Source organism: Dendronephthya gigantea, unplaced genomic scaffold (genome assembly GCF_004324835.1).
Source record: "Dendronephthya gigantea isolate DGI-Jeju-01 unplaced genomic scaffold, DenGig_1.0 000014F, whole genome shotgun sequence".
NCBI classification, from domain to species: Eukaryota; Metazoa; Cnidaria; class Anthozoa; order Malacalcyonacea; family Nephtheidae; genus Dendronephthya; species Dendronephthya gigantea.
This window is the reverse complement of record NW_021163024.1, coordinates 1,851,168-1,870,277: the sequence shown is the minus strand read 5'-3', so window position 1 is coordinate 1,870,277 and position 19,110 is coordinate 1,851,168. Positions and strand designations below refer to the sequence as shown.

The 19,110-nt window shown below is 38.0% G+C and overlaps 2 protein-coding genes across 2 annotated transcripts; both read left to right on the top strand.

The window, feature by feature from the left end:
* The first annotated feature begins 1,203 nt into the window (after positions 1-1,203).
* On the top strand, positions 1,204-5,349 carry LOC114519741 (uncharacterized protein K02A2.6-like). Its single transcript, XM_028539910.1, has one exon. The coding sequence runs from the start codon at positions 1,204-1,206 to the stop codon at positions 5,347-5,349; it is 4,146 nt and encodes a 1,381-aa protein (XP_028395711.1).
* Positions 5,350-14,831: 9,482 nt separating this feature from the next.
* Positions 14,832-18,702, top strand: LOC114519740 (octopamine receptor beta-2R-like). The gene is made up of 3 exons (XM_028539908.1): positions 14,832-14,901; positions 15,153-15,560; positions 18,425-18,702. The coding sequence occupies exons 1-3, from the start codon at positions 14,832-14,834 to the stop codon at positions 18,700-18,702; spliced, it is 756 nt and encodes a 251-aa protein (XP_028395709.1).
* Positions 18,703-19,110: the final 408 nt, after the last annotated feature.

Here is a 19,110-nt window from a genome sequence, read left to right as displayed (position 1 = left end):
GGCACATTTTTTCAGTACAATCACGTATCTGTACACAAATGCAAAACGTAGAAAGCACAAAGCATTTGAAAAAGATGTCTTTGCAAGATAAAACGAAATGGCAAGTTATTCTATATTAAGAACTTTTTGCAATGTTCAAAGGCCTGAAGTAATAATAATTGCATGATACTGTGTATTTGTTTTCTAAGATTGTTTTATCGCGATATTTTAATCTTACAGCGAGGACGGAAAAAACTTGAATGTAAAAAAAGGTTGATATCAGTGCAAAACGGCCACGATATCAACCTCAAAGTACTTTACATTAACTTTCAGGAGGAAGATCTTTCGACAAAATGGCATTTGACCCACAATTGCATTAAGGAGCTGTTCTTTTAATAGCCGTTTTTTGGGAATTCTTGGCAACTGATATACGTCCAGTCAAAAATTCCTGTCAAAAATATCTAGGTTTTTTAAAACCATGGCCTATAGCTTTGCAACAATTACATGATTTTTGTCATAAAAAGAATGACGAATATTTGTTTTCCGGCAAACAAAAAAAGTTTCGTAAGACTGACGAATGATTGAAAACAGAAGAACATGCAAATAAAGTTTCTATAAAGCAGAAAACAATTCTCACAACATCGGCCTGTAGGGATGGTTTTACAGAGGGCAGTATTTTTCAATCTAATCAATTTTTCATCATATTTTCATTTCATTTGTAAGAAATTGGAGCAACGGTTCCCAACGGAGATTTTTTTCAAAATCCATATTATGGACATAGTATGGATTTCAGGTGGAAATAGTATGAAATTTATAATATCCATACTAATTAACATTTCCATACTATGGACTAATTAAGAAATAGAAAACATTTTTCGTGTTTCTATACAATTATTGGAACACGCGTGGGAATCTGGGAGGACGTTGTTACGGGGCGCTCAGAAGCATGGGGCAGAATTGCCCCTTAAGATTGAACACGGACGCCCCGAACGTTATGTTATGTTTTTCTATTGTTTTGTAAAAAAGCTTGCGCTTTTAGGAACTGGAATTTGACATTAAAATAGAATAAAATAACTTGTGTGTGAGCTTATACTATTTAACATGGTACCAGGAGTGAGGTAAACAGTTACTTATCGCTTAGAAGACTTATCGTGTGAAGCATTCCAGGAGCTTGTGTTAAAATTACGAGTGAAGTATTTCAGAAGATCGTGTCTGATTGAAAATATGACGGACCATGAGCAAGCGACAACCTCAACGGCATCTCAGCCTTCTCAGGAGGTTAAAGTGGTGCAAATTCCGGTGAATTTGCCAATGCCACCTCAGCTGGCCATGACCGGTAACCTGGCAACGAATTGGAAAAGGTTTTATCGTGCTTGGCGCAACTACGAACTTGCCGCACGGCTGCGGGACTCTAGTGACCCTAGTACAAACAAAGAGCTGCGAACAGCGACTTTGTTGACGTGCATTGGAGCTGATGCTCTGGATGTCTTGGACGGTTTGGATTTCGCGAATGAAGAAGAGAGAAAAGACATCGATGTTGTTGTAAGTAAGTTGGAAAAGTATTGTATTGGAGAAACAAATGAGACGTACGAACGGTACTGTTTTAATAAAAGAGATCAAGAGTCACACGAAACGGTCGATGCTTACTTCGCAGTCCTTCGCACATTAGCCAAGACATGTAACTTTGGTAATTTGGAAGACAGCTTGATAAGAGATCGTATTGTTATGGGTATTAAGGACAACGCCACACGAAAGAAATTATTGCAAGTCTCAAAGCTTACCCTGCAACAAAGCATAGATATAGTTCGGTCTTGGGAGAAGACGGCGAAGCAACTCGAGTCGATGAAAGCTGAAGATGAGAAAGTGTTGGCTGTTAGCAAAGAACAGCACAAAGAGCAGAGGAAGCCAGTTGAGAAAAGAGCTGACGAAGGGCTAATAAGGTGTAAATTTTGCAGTAAATCTCATCTCAGAGATAAATTCAAATGCCCAGCTTGGGGCAAAACATGCTCACAGTGTAAAAGAAAGAACCACTTCGCAGTCGTCTGCAATGCTCAGAGAAGACCATTGACCAAAAGAGAGCCAGTATCCGGCATCAATACGGATACAGACTCGTCAGAAGGAGAGTATATAGCTCTGGTGGAGACCAAAGAAGAGGTGGGTGCTGTTAACTCTGATCAATACACCCACAAACCAAGTGCCTCCTTGATGATTAACAGAACACTTGAAAGTTTCCAGCTTGACAGTGGAGCAGCAGTAAACGTACTATCTAAAAGAACACTGGCAGGGTGTTTCCAAAAGCCTATCGAGAAGAAGTTGGTGAAGACAAACACAACTCTGGTAATGTATAATGGGTCAGAAGTGAAGCCTATTGGAAAGACAAGGCTCCAAGTTATCAATCCTAAGAATAACAAGAAGTACAGCATAGAGTTTATGGTTGTGGAAGAGAATTGCAAGTCCATACTTGGGGCTAAAGCCAGTCAGCTCATGAACTTACTTGTTGTTAACAAAGAGAACATTTTTACAACTACGCCGAGCGTCAAAGATGCACCCAAGTTTATCACCAAAAAGTATCTCATTAAGGAGTATCCAGAACTGTTCCAAGGTCAAGGAACTTTACCAGGGGAACTGCATCTAGAGATTGATGAAACTATTTCCCCAGTCCAGCTCCCAACACGAAGGATTCCACTGGCTGTAAAAGACAAACTCAAAGCAGAGCTTGACCGACTAGTTGACACGAATGTCATAGCTCCAGTGGATACGCCGACGACCTGGATATCGGCTATTGTTGTTACAGTCAAGAAGAATGGGGACATCCGTTTGTGTATTGACCCCAAACCATTAAATAAAGCCCTCAAGCGTAACCATTACCCTTCACCCACCATTGATGAGATCCTACCGGATTTGGCCCACGCTCGCTGTTTCTCAGTCCTTGATGCCAAGAACGGGTTTTGGCATATCCAGCTGGATGAGGCCAGTTCATATGCAACAACCTTTGGCACTCCATGGGGTCGGTATCGGTGGTTGCGAATGCCCTTCGGCATATCACCCGCACCTGAAGAGTTTCAACGACGTGTGAACGATATCTTGTTGGGTCTACCTGGAGTCAAAGTCATCGCAGATGACCTTCTTGTTTATGGCAGTGGTGCAACAGATGAAGAGGCATATCTCGACCATGACAAGAACCTCAGGGGTTTGATGGAACGGTGTAGAGAGAAGGGTCTCAAGCTGAACCCTGACAAGATTCAACTTCGACTCGAAGAGGTTAGCTACATGGGCCATCGTCTGACATCGAATGGACTGAAGATCGACCCCGAGAAGACGAAGGCCATCAGAGACATGCCTGCCCCCACAGACAAGTTGGGAGTACAGAGATTGCTTGGCATGGTGAACTATGTGCAAAAGTTCGCCCCTAAGTTAGCTGAGATCACTACACCTCTACGTGATCTGATCAAGCACGGACATGAATTCCGGTGGGAGAAGCATGTGCATGGGAAAGCGTTGGAGGAAATCCGACAGATGCTCTCAGAACCACCAGTGCTACGGTTCTTCGACCCTGATGTAATGCCAGTCCTGCAGTGTGATGCATCCATGAATGGTCTTGGGGCCTGCCTGTTACAGAACAACCAACCAGTGGCATATGCGTCAAGGTCGTTAACACCAACCGAAGTACAGTACGCTCAGATAGAGAAGGAGATGCTGGCCATCGTGTATGGGATGGAGAGATTTGAAAGTTATCTGTATGGTCGACACGTAAAAGTAGAATCAGATCATAAACCACTTGAGTCAATCCTAAAAAAAAGCCTACTAAGTGCACCAAAGCGCCTACAACGTATGATGCTACGACTCCAGAAGTTTGAGCTCGAAGTCGTGTACAAGAAGGGACCACTTATGTTTATGGCAGATACGCTAAGTCGAGCAACTTCCCACCAGCCAAATGTCGAAGGACCAGGAGAGACCGAGGAAGTGATGATCATGCAGGACACAAGATCAATAACGGAAAGAGAAGTAGAGCAAATTGACATGCTGCAGAATCTAGCAGTAAGAGAAACTACTCTAGCCCAAATTAAAGAGCACACAGCGGCAGACAGCAACCTGCAGGCACTGGTGAGAATTGTGAAAGAAGGGTGGCCAAACACAGAGAATGAGGTGTCTCCAGCATTACGAGTGTATTACCCGTTTCGCGACGAGTTGACCGTACAAAATGGAGTTATCTTTAAAGGCGAGAGATTGATTGTGCCAGAAGGATTGAGAGCTGAAATGCAAGAGAAACTTCACTACAACCATGGTGGGGTACAGGCTACACTCAGAAGAGCCAGGGAAGTATTCTATTGGCCAGGAATGAACAAAAACATTGAGGATCTCATCGCAAAGTGCAATATTTGTGCGCAGTACCGAACAATAAACCAGAAAGAACCTCTTATGAGTTCTCCAGTCCCAACGCGTCCATGGGAGTCGATTGCAACAGACTTGTTTGAGTTTGGAAACAAAGATTATCTTGTTACAGTAGATTACTACTCTAACTTTATAGAGGTGGATAGACTGTACTCGAAGACCAGCACTGAAGTAATCCACAAATTAAAGGCACACATGGCACGGTACGGGATACCGGAGAGGGTAGTCAGTGACAACGGTCCTCAATACAGTTCCCGCGAGTTTCAGGATTTTGCCACACGATATGAATTCGAGCATGTGACCTCGTCGCCTCGATATCCTCAATCGAATGGGAAAGCGGAAAGTGCTGTGAAGATAGCAAAGCGAATTATGAAGAAAGCGTTGGATGCGAAAGCAGATCCGTACCTGGCAATACTAGAACACCGGAACACGCCATCGGAAGGTATGACTACCTCGCCCGCCCAACGATTGTTTGGCAGGAGAACAAGATCCCAAATTCCAATCTCGCGCCAACTGCTTGAGCCCACCTGTACGCATTCAACAAAGCAAGAGCTGAAAAAGGCAAGAGCTAAACAAGCCTACTATTACAATAGAGGATCCAAGAAGCTTACACCACTCAAGGTCGGTGATGCGGTTCGTATGATGCCCGAGAAAGGAAAGGATAGGTGGAGGAAAGGGACGGTGAAAGCGATTGTTAGTCCAAGGTCGTATATTGTGGCAACTGATGATGGAGGAAACTATAGAAGAAATCGCAGGCATATCCGGAAAACTGCAGAGCTAGGCGATTCAGAAGCAGATGTAGACGGAGAGTTGCCAGTGCAAGAGCAGAATACACCAGGCCAGCAGCAGGAGCCTGAATCTGAAGAACCAATTCCTCAGCCACCTGTAGAGCACACCACTCCCAGGAGCACAGTGAGAACATCAAATAGACAAACACGTAGACCGGCATATCTTGAAGACTACGTGACTGAAAACTAATATAAGTATGATGAAAAACGTTTATGTTTAACTCAGAAGGAGGGAGATGTTACGGGGCGCTCAGAAGCATGGGGCAGAATTGCCCCTTAAGATTGAACACGGACGCCCCGAACGTTATGTTATGTTTTTCTATTGTTTTGTAAAAAAGCTTGCGCTTTTAGGAACTGGAATTTGACATTAAAATAGAATAAAATAACTTGTGTGTGAGCTTATACTATTTAACAGACGTGAAATATTCAGTGGAGAAACGGCCCCATAGGGTGAGTTTTTCCACGTTTATATTTCGAGTTCTCCCAATAACTCACATTATTATATGACACGCGGTCTTGTGACTAAATGGCATGCGCTGATTGGTTCTTTGCCGGTCTGGAATCCCCCAGTATTAGACCGTTGCCGTAGTAACGGCGAATTCTCATATTTCTGAACAAAAACAAGCTTGCACTTTTATTTTTGACACGAAAAATATCGATGGAAAATGGACGAAGAAGAGCATTATTTGGTACATGTGAATATATTTATTCATCTTTGATTTTTGTTTATATTACTGTATCATTCTTATTTAACGAGTAAAAAACAAAGTTTTGGAAGCCACTTCAGTGCTTGCTTGGCGACTGGCTGGCGAAAGAGCCGTCAAGAATGCTGCAGGGCGTTGTATAAATAAATAAACTAAATACTGTATGCCATATAATAAATCCTTTATTAACCGAATACGTTCGGTCCGTACTGAAAAAATATCAGACCTGTCAAGACCTCGGTCTGATATTTTTCTAGTAGGGACCTCAAATTCGGTTAATAAGTGGTATATATTATAATAATATAACTCAATTAAAAGTTTTTGTGCAAATATTATAATTCGATTGGATTACATATTCTCATAAAACGTTACGCTAAACTAATCGTAACAGTCTTGAGCCTAAAAGGAACAACTGCTAGTATATATTATCCACATCATAGGCGTGTATACAGTATTATGGCTTTCTGCATCTAGGATGCTAATTACAAATATACTTATTGTTTTTAATGCCAACCTGGCAAGTGTTAAAACTAAGACACTCTTGTATTAGATTTTGGCAAAGTGAAAAATCATAATATACATGCCTTTCGTTAAAAAATAAAACCATAAATAGAATAATGATATTATTGTGTGCTAGTGTGTTCATTTAGTTTATATAGTCAACATAATTTATTGGCTCTTTCCCAATCAGCATACAAAGCTTAAAATTTTATTTAATGAGTCTCAGTAATTCCTTAGTGAGAAGTCTCAGGCCTATATATAGCTAGTTATATATGAAAACATTATATCAGAAAATATATAATCAAGTAGGGCATTTAGATATATCTATTGTAGACTTTGTAGTACAGGAAGTATTTATGTATTTGAGTAAATGTCATAAAATTAAAGGTAATAAACATACATAGTATTCAGTATTGCAATGTTTGCATGCCAATTTGAGGTTTATACAGCAGATATCTAGATTTCTTATCAAGTATTTAATAATTATAAAGTGTAAACATTGCTTATTACATAATTACCAAGTTATTCACAAAATGCACATTATTGTTTCACTGTAACCAAGAATGTTTCTTTCAACAAAACATATTCATCACAATTATATGTTTCTCAAAAGGTTTGTTGTATAAAATCAGTGGAGTAAACCAATCTAAATATACAACCATTTTGAAAAAGCTAGAGTTAAATTGTATATATATAAATATATATAAATACTTTCTGATATAATGTTTTTATATAACTAGCTATATAGGCCCGAGACTCATTAAGATTTTTAGCTTTGTAGATTGTATGCTGATTGGAAAAGAGCAAATATGTTGACTATATATTGCTGATGTACGTCAGTCACTTGATGTATAATGATTTAGGATTGTACAGCGCTAGTTCATGCCTGGTTGAAGATTTTAATGATAAAGGATTTATATTGTTAATAACACTTCATTTTCATGCAATTACCCTAGCTACCCTTTTCTCTTCACCCCCCAACCCGCTTATGAAGGATGACAGTCCTTAGTTAAGGGTCAGTGGGTTCATTTATAGATTTTGGTGAAAGCAAATGCGAACATGCATGCATGAAAATTATATACACAGAACACTTTCTTGCTAACTAAATGAACACACTAGCACACAACAACACCATTATCTCATTTATAGTTTCAATTTTTTCTGAAAGGCAAGTATATTTTGATTTTTCACTGTAGTAAAATCTAATACAAGAGTGCCTGAGTTTCACAATAACAATTAACACTTTCCGCCCAGGTTGGCATTAATAACAATAAATATATTTGTAAGTAGCATCCTAGATGCCAAGAGCCAAAATACTGTATACACGCCTAATATATATACTAACAGTTGTTTCTTTCAGGCTCATGCAAGACTGTTACTATTAATTTATAGCTGCTCATTGAGTTCATAGTTCTACCTTTACCCTGTTCCTTGGTTCCCCCCATCCCCCTATTCCCCGCTCACTCGTTCACCGTTCCCCCATTCCCTTTTTCCTCCATAACTGCGTTCCCTTATTCCCAATCCCTCATCCCTCCATTCCCTTATTCCCCCATTCCATTATCCCCCCATTCCCTTATTATTCCCCCATTCCCTTATTCCTCCATTCCTTTATTCCTCCATACCTGCGTTCCCTTATTCCCCGGCCCATTCCCTTATTCCCCCATTTCTTTATTCCTGTATTCCTTCATTCCCTTATTCCCCCATTCCCTTATTCCTCCATTCCTTTATTCCTCCATACCTGCGTTACCTTATTCTTTCATTCCCTTATTCCCCCATTCCCTTATTCCCCCATTCCCTTATTCCTCCATTCTCTTATTCCCCATTCCCTTACTCCCCCATTCCTGCGTTTCCTTATTCCCCCATTCCCTAATTCCCCCATTCCCTTATTCCCCCATTCCCTTATTCCCCGGCCCATTCCCTTATTCCCGCATTCCCCCATTCCCTTATTCCCCCATTCCCGCATTCTTGCATTCACCCATTCCCGCACTCTCCATTCTCTATTTTAAAGATAGCCTAAAAAAATCTGCGATAAATCCATGGTCGCACGAATCTACAACGACAATGAACAGTCAATCAATATGAGGATTGTATTTCGTTTATTTCACGCATTAAAAGAAGTTAAAACATTTTCTATTGTAATAATAGTCTTGGCGGTTTGCTTGCCCATTCCTGCGCATTTTGCCCATTCCTGCGTTTCCTTAATCCCCCATTCCTGCGTTCCCTTATTCCTCCATTCCCTTATTCCCGCATACCTGCGTTCCCTTATTCCCCCATTCCTTTATTCCCCCATTCCCTTATTCCCCCCTTCCTGCATTCCCTTGTTCCCTCATTCCCTTATTCCCTTATATCCCCCATCCCCTTATTTCCCCATTCCCGCATTCCCTTATTCCTCCATTCCCTTACTCCTCCATTCCCTTATTCCCCCATTCCTTTATTCCCCCATTCCCTTATTCCCTCATTCCCGCATTTCCCCATTCCCGCATTCTCGCATTCACCCATTCCCCATTCCCCATTCCCTACTTTAAAGATAGCCTAAAAAAATCTGCGATAAATCTATGGTCGCACGAATCTACAACGACAATGAACAGTCAGTCAATATGAGGATTGTATTTCGTTTATTTCACGTTTTAATTAAAAGAAGTTAAAACATTTTCCATTGTAATAATAATCTTGGCGGTTTGTTGTTATTTACCAACTATGATCGGGGCAATGTTGAAAAACTTTTGTAGCGGCTCATGTGAAATGATTTGGTACGTGGTCGTTCAATATGATTCTTATGGCATAAATTCGATTGTGAACGCTTTCATTTACGGAATGAGACACATGAAATACAGAAAAGCTTACGGACAAATACTTTTTAAAATCTTTCGTTGTAATTGTCGCTGTCAGTGTTATTAAAAACTTTAATATTGCGCCTTAATTTACAAAATGGTTATTTCCAATTAAGCCTATATAGGCGATATTTGTCGGCGATTTCAATTGCTAGAGAAGTTATGAAGTTGTATAAGCGCGGCAACTAATCGATTAATTATGTTAAATTTACTCATTACGCCATTATCGCGACGCTTAATAAATGAACAAATTAGATAAAAAGGTGTAGTCAAGACCATTGAAATAAACTGTTGTTTCAAGGTGAACTATATGAGCTTGCGAATTCTATTTTGACTGGAACTATAATAGACGGATATTTGGCCGCCATACGGCCAGAAAGAGATATAGAAATCGAGAGATATTGCACGCAGAACAAGTTTAGCGTCGAGGAAAAATTCACTGATAACCTGATCATTGACTTCACAAGTAAAGGCTGAAACAATTTATATGCATGCATGCAAACGTTTTCCCGCGACGGCTGTCAAATATCTATCAATACAAATTCAATAATGCCCTTATACTCAAAGCACCGCACATAATTATATATAGAAGCCGCTTATAACGTTCGAAGCAGTTGACAGAGTGCAACGACGTCCAGTGATAAGTAATTTTAAAATTCATCTTCGCTGCAAGCCATTAAGTTTAATTGTTTTCAAGTGTATTTCTGTCTTTTCCATAGCAGCTATCACGAACTGGAGCTTCTTAAGTGCTTTCGTCGCGTGCGCTGCGCTGTTCCCAAACAACATATACAAATTATAGTCACATTATAAAGGAAATACGGTTTTATCTGGTACATTTCACCACTAAAATCCCGTATCTGTACGCAAACGCAAAATGTAGAAAGCACAAAGAATTTGAAAACGACGTCTTTGCAAGATAAAACGAAAGGGCAAGTTATTGGCTATATTACATTTTAATCATTACGCTTATTCGTTTGATCTATACCATCGGCATCTTAAGATCTTTTTGCAATCTTTAAAGGCCTGAAGTAATAATAAATGATACTGTGAAACTGTTCTTAAAGATTGTTTTATCGCCATATTTTGATCATACAGCGAAGACGCCCAAAACGGAAGTAACTTGAGTATAAAAGAAGCTTGATATCAGTGAAAAACGGCCACGATATCAACCTCAAAGTACTTTACATTAATTGGCTGGAAGAAGATCTCTCGACCAAATGGCAGTTGATCCACAATTACAAGGAGCTGTTCTATTAATAGCTGTTTCTTCGGGAGTTCTTGGTAATATACCAGTCGTCGTATCCATATCTCTGCAACGAAGTCTACTCAAGAACAACCATTATTATCTTCTTCTTCACTTGGCAATATGCGATTTATGTACTTTACTGCTCTCCACACCAGAAGTATATTCCATATTTACCGCTAGCCCTTCAATCGCAACAACTTCCCATCTTCTTTGCAAGATCTGGTCGCCAGCACATACGGCAGTGTTTACAGCGGGGATACATTTTCTTGTTGTAATTTCTGCTCTTCGTTACCGAGCAATTCTCCATCCCTTTAAACTTCCTGTGACTCGAAGAACTTTAAATTTCGCTGCAATTAGCGTTTACATGTTCGCCATAATTTGCATCCTTCCATACGGTATGGTGCGAAAAATTCACGAAGAAGACGGTTGCTATGAGAAATGGCCATCAGAATCACTCAAACTTGCTTATACATGGTTCCTCGCGTTTGTTCAATTCTTTCTTCCTGTTGCAATCCTATCTTTCATTTACTATAAGATAGGCCAAGAAATTCTGACACGCAATAAAACAATTTCCAGAATGGATGCTCGCAATCAAGTCCCAGAAGGACACTCGTCTGAATTTCTTCATCGGCAAAAAATTCGGAATGCAAAACCGTTGTTTGTTTCTTTTGTGATTGTCGTTTCCTTTATTGCGTCAGGATTTCCATTTCAGGTTTTGTGGATTGCTTTTACGAGTGCGTCAAAAAAGATACCGAGTTATGCTTTGCTGTTCAATGCCATTCATACATTTGGGACTTCAGTTATTAATCCATTCGTTTATGGAGCACTGGATAAGAAAATTTTTTCACTTTTTAAACAATGTCGAAAAATGCAAGTCCCCCTTGTCAAGCTTGGGCGAAAGGCGCCAAGGAACAGAGGTTTATGAGACTCAGTTTTGACAATAGACAAGACAGGTGTAGTCGTCTAATGTATGATATAACTTATTAAAACTATATAGAGACGATATTTATTTTAACTTAGGGCTTCTGTTCGTCTTTCATGTCATATACACGAAACACAGTATATAAAATATGTGTTCAAAAATTGGCCGATGAAAGAGTCCAACGAACTCGCTCTCATTTCTCAATATTTTTAGTGATTTAATTACTTCTTTTATTTTTATCAATTTCAAATAACCTCTTCCTCTTCATTTGTGATTATTGGAAGCTTAGCAACCTGGTGTAACGATTAATTTAAAATTAAATAGATACGAAATATTACTATGAAATTGTAGCCTTCTAAGGGTTCATATGGGGTGGGATAGCTTTGTTAGTCGGGACAGCTCAGCTTGCTGAGGTAAGTTTGAAAGTCATTTCATATGCAATTCATCCCGCCTATTATCCCACTTATTATCCCACTTAACTGAGATCCCACTTTTCTTACACCGCAATCCCACCTAACTGATCTAGCTCACATTCCATGTGAACACAAACTTGAAAATATATGAAAACACTGTACAAGGCGAGATCTCACCACAACGTCATCATCCCAGCTAACCGGGCTATCCCACCCCATATGAACAGGCCATAAAGCCCAAATCTTTTAAATCCCAAGTCAGCTTTTTTCTTACATATTGTATATGATCGTAGTTCGTTTATTGTAGTATATTAATCTTCTGTAAGTAATTTTCTTGAGAATAATCAAAATGAAATAGTCATTCTGTGGAATTGACTGGGCCTCTGTTTTAGTTATTCCTATACACGTTTGCCAATGCAGAATGTAGCATAGGCTATTTTGTTTGCGCAAACACTGCATAATTAACAACAAGATGGAGCAATTTGTGCAGTGATAAAATTAGAAATGTTGAGTGATAAATGGTATTTTCTCAACACAATTCATTTATCTTGTCCCTATGTAAACACCTGTCAAAAATATATACCATTTATAAAAAACTAAGACTGGCGAATGATTGAAAACAGAATAAGATGCAAATAAAGTTTCTATAAAGCAGAGAACAATTCTCACAAAATTGGCCTGTTGGGGCGGTATTACACAGGGCGGTATTACACAGGGCGGCATTTTTCAATCTAGTAAATTTTTCATCATATTTTCATTTCATTTGTAAGAAATTCGACCGCGTATAACGGCTCCCAATGGATTTTTTTTTCAAAATCCATATTATGGACATAGTATGGATTCCAGTTGGAAATAGTATGGAATTTATAATATCCATACTATTTAACATTTGCATGGACTAATAAAGAAACAGAAAACATTTTTTGTGTTTCTATACAGTATGTATGCATTTAATTTCTTTTTGAAACACGCTTGGGAGTTTGGGAGAACGTGAAATAATCAGTGGGGAAACGGGCCCGTAGGGTGAGTTTTTCCACCTTTTTTTGAGTTCCCCAAATATAACTCATAATAATATAATAAGTTAACTCAATACAAAGATTTTGTACAAATATTATAATTCCATGGGATTACATATTCACATTACAACGCTTTGCTTGTCAAGTTCGGCGGGAAAATTCCTGTATTTGTATTTAACAATTAAAAATTTCTATTTAACAATAGTTGGGTGTATACTCAGTGGCGTAGCCAGCCTGACGATTTTGTCCCGCTATGTAGATTTCGAGTTATTATAATTATTCATTTCTTTAGAAATTTATTGTTTTCACAGTCAATGAACACCTAAATATTAGCATAGCGGGACAAATCGGCAGGCTGGCTACGCTACTGTGTATACTAATCAACAATTAGACAACGAGTCCGAGTTGTCTATGAGCGAATAGTCGACGAAGGCGAAGCCTGAGTTGACTATTCGCTCATAGACAACGAAGGCGAGTATACACCCTGTACCTAGTATACACCCTGTACCTAGATATATAATTTCGAGAAAATAATCGATACACCGCAATTACACCAAAAAATAATCTAACTAGAAATACATGCATGCAGCAACCCCTCGCTATTTCAAACCAAGTACACAACTTCTTGAGTTAACCTGACCTAAACTTATATTATGAAATGACACAAAACTCAAATCAGTCTTAAAGTTTCCATCATTCAATACAAAAATAATCACAAAGCTAGTGTAAACATTGCCCGTTCAATTTTGCTGCATTATACCATGCCAGCAATTAAGTAACAGTTTAAAATCGAAGTTTCAAACGATTAAAACAGTACAAAATCTTCACAGACAAAGAAAAAACTTCAAATGTTATTTTATTCTGTAATTGCAGTCAACGCCGGCGGCTAAAAGTTTCAGTATACTTTATAAATATAGTGTGTATTTTTGATACCAAAATTCAAATTACACTTTCAAAAACACTTTTTGAAGTTAAAGCAAAGGTGTAATAGCCCTTCAAAGGTTTATGCGTTTGCAGAAAAAGCTGAAAATTTAACAAATGAACGGCATACAAAGCTGAAAAGTATACAAATACGGCTCATTCTTACCGCGAAACAAGTACGAGATAAACAAAGTAAACACGTACCCTTTGTCTTTGAAAACATTTATAAGCTTGCAGATTATGAATTATTCCTCTTACACGGCTTTGTTTTGACTGTATTCACGTTCATCTTTGCTATCTGTCATGCTTCATATATCTTGTTTCTTCTCGTTTTACTTTCTTTGCACAAAGTTTATGAAACGTTTTTACAAAAATGTTTACGAAATGACAGTTAAATTGCTGACGTTCTCATTGAATTACAAACTCTCTGTCTTAGCCAATCAGAACGTTCGTTGATTACCAGTCCACACTCGTTCGCATTTCACGCATGCGCACAAGTACCATGACCATTGAACGTCCACGGTCCACGACATAGAATTTCAGCAACTTTGGATTCCGCTATGTTCTGTCACAATACCCGGGTGTAATAAATCTCCCAGCGGAATTAGTACCCTCGCACGGCGCTTCGCGCCGGCTCGGGGATTAATTCAATTTTATAGCCAAATGAAATAATGGAACAAGGGAAACGGGCCCGTAGGGTGAACGTTAAGTTCACCATAACGAATAGACAATGGTTCAGTAGCCAATCAGAATGTAGGATTTGTAATAGACAATAGTCGAGTGTATACTAAACGGTTTTAATATACACCCGACTATTGTCTATTACAAATCCTCGTTGTCTAATTCTTAAATTGAAACACCCTTCTTGACCAATCAGCACGCGCGTACTATAAATCTTATATTATAATATAATATATTATGGAACAGTATGCATATATAATCTCCATACGCCAAATTCTTAATAAAATTTCCAGTGTCTTTTGCCCAGCAATAATTAAAACAAAAAATGAAGCGAAAAATTTGAATTTTTAAGAATAAAGATAGTGCTTTTGAGCATAAATTACACTTATTTAAGGGGGCTCTAAATTTTAAGCAACGTTATGACTTTATTCTCGAAAATGTCTATCACTGTGTCATATCTTTTTCGAGTCATTTTTCATGTAATTATCGCGGTGGACACATTTACATGTACATGAAGGCTGTTTGTTTAATTTAATGTGTTTTAATTTTTTTTAGGTTTTACTTCCGTTATGTAAATATCGTATGTCAATCATATTTCACAATAGATAAATTCGTAACTCAAAGTTTAACATAATTTATCGTGAACCTGAAAGGGAGAGTAATGGCAAATAACATAACATACTTCATCACAGACGTGATTCCTTCTGATGTGTTTTTATCTTTAATTGTATTTAAGTTCTTCGCGCTGGTTATTGCAGTGTTGGGAAATGTTACAGTTATAATCTACACAGTTTTGTTGAGTAAAGAAAAGACAGCGACATCTTACTTGATAGCAAACTTGGCATTCACAGATCTTCTCGTGTGTTTAACATTTTATCCACTATGGATCATTGAGTTCATTCAGATATTGTTAAACATTGATAGCGATCAAGAATTGTTTTGTAAGTTGAGTCGTTCTACGATCTGGTCTTTGCTGGTTGCCTCAGTGGCGACACTCCTCGCAATTACTGTTGATCGTTATCTGTTTATCGTAAAACCTCTGAAATATCCTTTGATTGTAACACGTCGAAGAGTCTTCCTGGCAATCTCTGGCATTTGGCTAACCACTTGTTGTCTTTACACTATATTTCATGTCCAGTACAAAAGATTTGACAATAGAATCAAAAGTCTTTGCTCCATACCCAACCGCGTTCATTATTCTATAGAAGTCTTCTTTCTCCATATTCCACTCATTTCAATATTTCGTCTGAATTTCCGAATTTTAAATGTGTCTCGGAAACAACGTAAAAAATCTGCGATAAATCTATGGTCGCAGGAATCTACAACGACAATGAACAGTCAGTCAATATGAGCGTTGTATTTCATGATTCCTATGGCATATGATTGTGAACGCTTTCATTTACGAAATGAGACACATGAAATACCGAAACGCTTACGGATGTATTTCGTTGTAATTGTCCCTGTCAGTGTTATTTAAATGTTCTTTGATATTGTGCCTTAATTTACAACATTGTTATTTTTAATTTAATAGCATTGTATTTATATATAGGCGATATTTTTCGGCGATTTCCCTTGCTAGTACATTTTATAGCATAATTGATTGGAGGGAAGAGGGAGAAGGAGGAGGGAAAAAAATGATCGCGGACAAAAATCGCTCGCGTCTGGCGAAGCTTAATACATGAACTGACACAAATTAGATAAAAAGGTGCCCAAAAAGTAGCCAAGGCCATTCAAATAATCTGTTGTTTCAATGTGAACTATATGAATTTGGGAATTCTATTTTGAGTGGAACGATAATTGACGGATATTTGGCCGCCATACGGCCAGAAAGAGATAGAAAGATATTGGAGATATTGCACGCAGAACAAGTTTAGCGCGGAGGAGAAATTCACTGATAACCCGATCATCGCCTTCACAATTATAGGCTGAAACAATTTATATGCATGCATGCAAACTTTTTCTTGCCACGGCTGTCAAATATCTCTCAATACAAATTCAATAAGTTGGTTAACATGGAGAAATAGAACAACAGCATTGAAACTGACTAAAAATGTATTGACAATTTTGGTGAGGAACCATAACTTCAGTCTTTTACTTGTATAGAAACAATTTATATCGGTCTAATAAATATAATAACCTGTTTTAAATCGCGTAATATAGTCGCAATTTCGAATAAAAATAATAGGGAGCTGGATAAAATAATCACCCTGAAGAAAACATTCCCTGCTGTCGGAACATACAACCCCACTACGAAGTAATGATGCAAAAGAACCACACGTAACGGTCGCACAACCGCGTAGATTGTCGAAAGCTCAATGACTCTAAGAACGTCGCGGCATATGATACTCTAAGCACCAAACATAATTATAGATGCCGCGCGCTCATAACGTTCGAGGCAGTTGACAAAGTGCAACGACGTCCAGTGATCATTTATTAGGACAGAAGTAGAACTTAGGTCTAATTTTACTTTCATTTTTAATTTCTGGCCAAATCAGCTCGGGTTGGAAAAATATGAATAAAATAAATTTAAAATTTATCTTCCCTAGAACCCATTAAATTTATTTTTTTCAAGTATATTTCTGTCTCTTCGATAGCAGCTATCATGAACTGGAGCTTCTTATAAGTACTTTTCGTCACGTTCGCCTCGCTGTTGCTATAAGCAACAAATACAAATTATTCTAATCATGCAGCGTTATGTAATTTTGACCTGTAATTTAGCCTCAATTTTGAAAATATGGCCTCGTGATGGACAAATCACATGCGAGTAATTTTGCCATGTATATTATTTCATCGTTTGTTTCTATTATATCTCAAAGTAAGTCTAGGATAGGAAGTCTACAGTTCATCATGAGATCTTCGCATGTTTTTCACATCAATATTTTAAACTAGATAAAAAACGCGCCTGACTGATAAACATAACAGATAAAAAAGGGACTATCTCTGAGCCAGTCAGATTATAAATGAAATGCAGTTTCATCTGGCACATTTTTTAACAACTATCTGTACACAAATGCAAAATGTAGAAAGCAAAAAGCATTTGAAAACAACGTCTTAATTTGCAAGATAAACGAAAGGGAAAGTTATTCTATATTAAGAAGTTTTTGCAATCTTTAAAGGACTGAAATAATGATAAACAATACTGTGAAATTGTTCTTAAAGATTGTTTTATCGCCATATTCTAATTATACAACGAAGACAGGAATAATTTGAATATAAAAGAAGCTTGATATCTGTTCAAAACAGCCACGATATCAACCTCCAAGTACTTTACATTAATTCTCTGGAGGAAGATCTTTCGACAAAATGGCATTTGACCCACAACTGCAAGGCGCTGTTCTGTTAGTAGCCGTTTCTTTGGGAATTCTTGGTAATATACCAGTTGTAGTATCCATATCTCTGAAACGAAGTCTACTCAAGAACAACCATTATTATCTTCTTCTTCACTTGGCAATTTGCGATCTATGTACTTTACTGTTCGTGACACCAGATATATACTCCATGTTTACCGCTAAACCTTCAATCGCAGCAGCTTCCCATCTTCTTTGCAAGATCTGGAAGCCAGCACATACGGCAGTGTTTACAGCAGGGGCAAATTTTCTTGTTGTAATTTCTGCTTTTCGTTACCGAGCAATTCTCCATCCGTTCAAACTTCCTGTGACTCGAAGAACTTTGAATTTCGCTGCAGTTTGTGTCCACGTGTTCGCAATAATTTGCATCCTTCCATTCGCCATGGTGTTAACATTTCATGAAGAGGACGGTTGCTATGAGAAATGGCCATCAGAATCACTCAAACTTGCTTATGCATGGTTTCTCGCGTGTGTTCAATTCTTTCTTCCTGTTACAATCCTATCTTTCATTTACTATAAGATAGGCCGAAAAATTCTAACACGCAATAAAACAATTTCCAGCATGGATGCTCGCAATCAAGTCCCAAAAGGACACTCGTCTGAATTTCTTCATCGGCCAAAAATCCGGAATACAAAACCAGTGTTTGTTTCTTTTGTGATTGTCGTTTCCTTTATTGTGTCAGGATTTCCACTGCAGGTTATGTGGATGGCTTTAAAGAGTACATCAAAAAAGATACCGAGTTATACTTTCTTGTTCTACACGATTTATATATTTGGGACTTCAGTTATTAATCCATTCGTTTATGGAGCACTGGATAAAACAATATTTTCCTTTTTTAAACAATGTCGAAAAATGCAAGTCCCCTTGCCAAGCTTGGGCGAAAGGCGACAAAAAACAGAGGTTTATGAGACTCATATTAATTTAGACAGTAGACAAAGACATGAGCATGCAGTCATCTAGTGTATGATATAACTTTTTAAGACTATAATAATTATTATTGAGACGATATTTATTTTAAAGGGATATGGCAATAAAAATTATTTCTTTTTTTTTTTGAAAAGGAAATTTACACTTCGTATAAAGCCTTTTTACAATGTTTTTTTGTCTTGCTATACTTCGCAAGATGTTAGCGATCAAAAACATCGGATCTCGAGATGTATCCGCCATTTTGTTTTATAATAACATCCAATTACGTGACGTTAAAGCCGGGTTAACGCTTAAGAAATTACAACTACATGTTTACCTTTTAGTTTAGAACTCTATAATTTGTGATACATGCGATTGTAGTACCATGAAACTATCACTTCGCTGAATCGTTATAACTTGAAGTTACAAAACGAATTTTCACCCAGGTCAGTATGACGTCAT